Source organism: Lagopus leucura, unplaced genomic scaffold (genome assembly GCF_019238085.1).
Source record: "Lagopus leucura isolate 7727_CA_CO unplaced genomic scaffold, USGS_WTPT01 94-24_obj-0_obj, whole genome shotgun sequence".
In the NCBI taxonomy this organism is placed as follows: Eukaryota; Metazoa; Chordata; class Aves; order Galliformes; family Phasianidae; genus Lagopus; species Lagopus leucura.
In genome coordinates, this window is record NW_024968172.1 from 1 (window position 1) to 4,735 (window position 4,735).

Here is a 4,735-nt window from a genome sequence, read left to right on the forward strand (position 1 = left end):
CGGGCCGGGCGAGCGCCGCTCCGCGCTGCCCGCCGGGCGGGGCGGGCTCTGCCGCCGAGTGGGACCCTGCGGGGCGGAGCCGGGCCGTCCCGTCCCGGCGCGGAGCGGCGGCGCCGACCTCGCTCCTCCCGGCCCCGGCCCCGAGGCGGGCGCTGCCCATGGGGAGCGCGGCCCGTCGGCGGCCCGGCAGCACGAGACCCCGGCGCTCGGCCCCGGCCCGCGGGGCGTACCTGGCCCCGCCATGCCCGCCTGGGCCATCCTGCCCGTCATGCTACCCGCCTTCACGATCACCGGCATGTGGATCGTGTGAGTACCCCACGGCTGCTTCCGCCGCACCCCTGCAACGCCCGTCCGCGGCTCCGGTTCGGGGGCTGCAGAGTCCCGCCCGCCCCGGTGCCCGCCCGGCGCCGGGGTGCTCAGGGCGGGAGAGCACGCGGGTTCCGTCGCTCGTGCGGGGCACGGGCTGTCACCGCTGTCGGCCCGCCTGCTCCTACTCGGCCCGGGCTGGTGGCCGTCACCCCGGCTGCCCCGATCTCCGGGGCCAGTAGTGCGGTGCCGCTGGCACCGGACGAGGGCTTTCCCCAGGTGAGGGCTGCCCCGCGCAGTGTCCCGCTGCTCGCTCCCCTGTTACGTGGCACCCAGGGCTCCGCGGGGCTCCTCTCACCCGTGCCTTCCCTTGACACGTCTGTCCCAGCGGCTGCAGCGGTGTGAGCTGCGCGGGGCTGCCGGTGGGCTGGGCCGACCTGTGCCCGAGGTGGCACACGGTGACGAGCAAGGTGCTAGTAACGGGCAGTGCCGGTGGGGCTCCCCCTGCTCACACTTTCCCTCGCGCTGCCGCAAGGCTGCCTGCTGTGGCGAGCCCACCTCGTCCCCCACCTGCTTGCTGCTGCTTCTTTGTGCTGTACCTGCGTTTATCCAACGCCGCGGTGAGGAGCTGAGCGAGGCTGATCTGCACGTGGGGCCCTACCGGCACCGGGTCGCTTCTCCAGACTGCCCCGAGCCCGTGGCAGCGGGAGTGCGGGCGGCGGGGAGGGGACGGGCCACCAGAGCAGCCATGGGAGCAGCCTTGGCTGCGCAGGACCCCAGCAGAAGGCAGGGTCGGGGCGCTGACAGGGCCCGGCCCAGCGGGGAGCTCTGGCACATAGCTGGGCTCGGCCGCTTACAGGGACACGGTTCCTACTCAGGGCAGCCAGGGGAAGGCAGTGTGCAGCGCCCTGCAGGCAGCCCCGGAGCAGTGCCCAGGTTCATAGCCGTGACTCCGCTCTCATTTTCCCCAGGTATGCCATGGCACTCTCCAACAACCACATCTGCCCTGTGCACAACTGGTAAGGTCGGGGCGGCAGGGCCCCAGTAACACGAGGGGACCAGAGGTCCCTTCCAGACATCACCTGCTTTACCCCTGGGGGTTGAGTGTGGAACCACACGGGGATGCACCGCTTGCAAGGTTGAACGCCACGCTGCTGAGCCTTGAGGGCAGCCGAGCAGGGCTGCAGCCAGCCCCCACTGCACGGGCCAGGTGTCCCGGCTTTGCTGCCCTGTGTGTGGGGACAAAACACTGAGCATGGAAAAAGCGTAAAACGAGCGGCCGGGGAGTTGCAGAGGGCCGTGTGTCTCCATGGGGAGGCTGAGCCCTGCTTGCTGGAGGTCAACCTGTGGTGCCGGCGGGGCTGCGGAGTGCACCCGGCTGTGCCTGGGCTGGGGATGTGCACTGGAAAGGAACCTGTCAGCTTGCTGTGCCACCCCAAATCTACCCAGAAAACCTGAGTTAATTCTCACTAGAGAGCTTGAAGGAGGGAAAAAAAAACAACTGCTGCTGTTTCCTGTCTGATGGCTTATTCTGTCTTGGGAAGAATGTGTTTGTCTCTGTGGCATAAACAGACGTTAATGATGAATAATGCTTCCGAACTTCAGGCTGCTTGCCTTAAAAAAAAAATGAAAAGCTCCCAAACCAAACAGCACCACAAGGGCAGGCCTTGAGGCTCCACGCCTCACTCGGGCTTGCGGTTGGAAAACAAAGCCACCAGTAAATGAGGAGACAGAAAACACACAGCGGGACCGGCCCAGCCCTTCCCAAACCTCCATCCTGTTTAACCGTGTGCTGGCTGAGCTGCTTTGGCTGCAGGCGGGTGCCGCGGGCTCTGCGGCTGTGTGGTGGGGGCACCGGGGCGACCCCGGTGGGGCTCCTCTCGTGGGACCTTTGGCTCCCCAGCCCATCCATTGCTCTCTGCAGGAACTACAACCAGTCGTGCGGCCTGGACAGCCCCGGCTCCTGCTGCACTCTGGATCACATCCCACTGGTCAGGTGAGGGCAGCAGGGGCCTGGAGAGGGCTGGGTGGGGGCTCGGGGTCATCCTTGAGCAGGTCCCAGGAGGACCTTGCAGCCTGGTGACGCTGCTGAGGGCTGCCCTGTCTTGTCCCCACAGCAAGTGTGGCACCCTGCCTCCTGAGAGCTGCTTCTTCAGCCTCATCTGCAGCCTGGGCTCCTTCATGGGTGAGTGTGGCACCAGGCTGGGAGCGGGCTCTGTGTGGTGCCAATCTGATGCCTGCTGGCATCAGGGTCTGCATTGGTGCAGACAGGTGCTGTCTCCATCCCACAGTGATCCTGGTGGGGCTGCTTAGGTACGCCCATGTCCTGGAGCACGTTGGGCCATCGCTTCTCAATACCCTGGGGCTGGCTGCCGGCTGGATCTGTGCTGCTGGGCTCACAATGGTGGGCAACTTCCAGGTAAGGCTGTGGGGTGGAAAAGGGCCAGGCAGGGCTGAGATGGGGGACAGGGAGCATGGGGGGGGGGGGGGGTGAGCAGGCCTGGCTGTGTCCAGCTGCTGCAGGGGGTTGTGGTGGCGGATGAAATGGGACCTGGGGTCGTTCCATTCTGTCTGCTTGCTCCTTTGCTCAGCTCTGGGTCGTGTCCTTCTCTGGGCACTGGGGTTGCTCCTTGCTGTGGCTCTGGGCTGTGCTCCTTACCTCAGGAAGCAAATGCCGAGGCCACAATCTGCTGCTGTCTGCTGGGCAGGGTCAGGAGGTGGTGCTGCGAGCACACCTCGGTGGTGCCCCGGTCATCCCCCGCTGACACTCTACGTATTCCATGCCCGCAGGTGGATCACGCCAAGGTGCTGCACTACATTGGGGCAGGAGTGGCCTTTCCCACCAGCATGCTGTTCGTCTTCCTGCAGTCCGTCCTCACATACCGTGCGGCCAAGACCCGCGGGCACTACTGGACCGGCCACCTGCGCAGCATCCTCACGGCCATGGCTTTTGTCACCCTCGTCTTCAGTATCCTTCTCCAGGCCCTGTGATCTGGGCAGAGACAGGCTCCAGACTGATGCCGTGTGGTCTGGGGATATGGCAGCCTGGCAGGGCTCCAGCTGTGTGCTGGGAGGAGCCAGGAACCAGCTGTTTTTATTAACAGGTATTTTGAGCCCTTGGCAATGCATAGTCTGAATTAGCTAAAGCAGTGCCCTGGCAAAGCTGAGGCTGACACAAGCGGAGCACAGAAGCACTTTGTGCAGGTGCCCAGCATAGGAAAACCACAGCAGCCTGCAGGCAGGGCACAGCCCTTGGTCCACACTGGGGCTTCAGACCACCTGCGGGCAGGGCCCTGTGCGAGGGGCAGTGCTATGTGGCTGTGGCTGTGCAGGGGCTGGGAGTGGGTTGGGGAGCAGCACAAGTCACAGGGGCTGGAGGAGAGGAAGAGCACAGGGACCTTTTGAGGTTTTGGGGTGGTGCGATTGTGCAGAGGGTGCTGTCCTCTGTGGGTATCTGGGATACGGCCATGGTTTCCTTGACCAGCACAACCTTGGGTGGTGTGTTCTTCATCCAGGAGAGCTTCGTGCTGCAGCATGTGGCTGCCCTGTGCGAGTGGGTGTTCATCATTGATGTCCTAGTCTTCTATGGCACCTTCACTTTTGAATTTGGGGCCATCTCCACAGACACCTTTCTGGTGCTGCTGAAGGCAAGCCGGGCCCCCAAGAGCCACAAAGGGGAGGACAGCCTGCCTGGCGCAGAGGGGCTGCCCATGCTTTGAGCTCCGTGCCACGAGCATCTCCCTATCTAGTGCCTCCGGGTGCAGTGTGTGTGTGTGCGTGCGTGTGCACGTAGTGCTCTGTACCTGCCCTCCCACCTGGGGCTGCAGCCCATATCCCTGCCCAAGGGCTGGGCCTGCCTCTTCTCGGCTGCCAGACACAATCAGGATCCCTCTGCCCAGGCTCTGGCCATTGGCTTCCCTGGGATGTCTCTACATTCCACGCTCCTTATCAGCCAGCATGGGAGGCCTTGCAGGGCTACAGCTTCTTGGGGTCTGGCCAGGGTGTGCAAGTCTTGTGTGGCCCCTGCTGTCCCCAGGGCTCGTGGGAGGGTGCTGAGTGGGTGTGTGTGGACATAGAGCTACGTATATGTATATATATATGTATATATACACATACTATATAGTTTTTCCTGTCCCTTGAGAGGGGTGGTTGCTGCTGCTGTGCGCGTTGATCAGGTCGTGCTTTCCGACCAGCTCACAATCGGCCTAGAACCCACCGGTATGTGTAGTTCAAAGAGGATTTTTATATATAATATATTAAAAAAACAAAACAAAACAAAACACAAACAGTTACTAAGCGTGCACGAGCCGTAAGAAAACAAACTGCAGCCGCGCAGGCCCCCATCGGCCGGCTGCCCCCCGCCCCGCCCCGTGTCCCCGTGTCCCTGCGAGCGGGGCGGGCCTGGAAGCCCGGGGAGGCGGGGCCGGGC

The 4,735-nt window shown here is 63.6% G+C and overlaps 1 protein-coding gene across 5 annotated transcripts; it reads left to right on the forward strand.

Moving 5' to 3' along the window:
- The first annotated feature begins 204 nt into the window (after nt 1-204).
- On the forward strand, nt 205-4,586 carry TMEM150A (transmembrane protein 150A). Of its 5 annotated transcripts, none has more exons than XM_042894290.1 (7): nt 205-306; nt 1,185-1,277; nt 2,231-2,302; nt 2,424-2,491; nt 2,598-2,725; nt 3,097-3,274; nt 3,796-4,586. In XM_042894290.1, the coding sequence occupies exons 1-7, from the start codon at nt 242-244 to the stop codon at nt 4,023-4,025; spliced, it is 834 nt and encodes a 277-aa protein (XP_042750224.1). In that variant the 5' UTR covers nt 205-241; the 3' UTR covers nt 4,026-4,586. The 5 variants fall into 5 exon arrangements, with proteins under 5 accessions (XP_042750224.1, XP_042750225.1, XP_042750226.1 ...); XM_042894291.1 differs by having other exon boundaries at nt 3,802-4,586; XM_042894292.1 differs by lacking the exon at nt 1,185-1,277 and adding an exon at nt 1,278-1,325.
- The last annotated feature ends 149 nt before the right edge of the window (nt 4,587-4,735 follow it).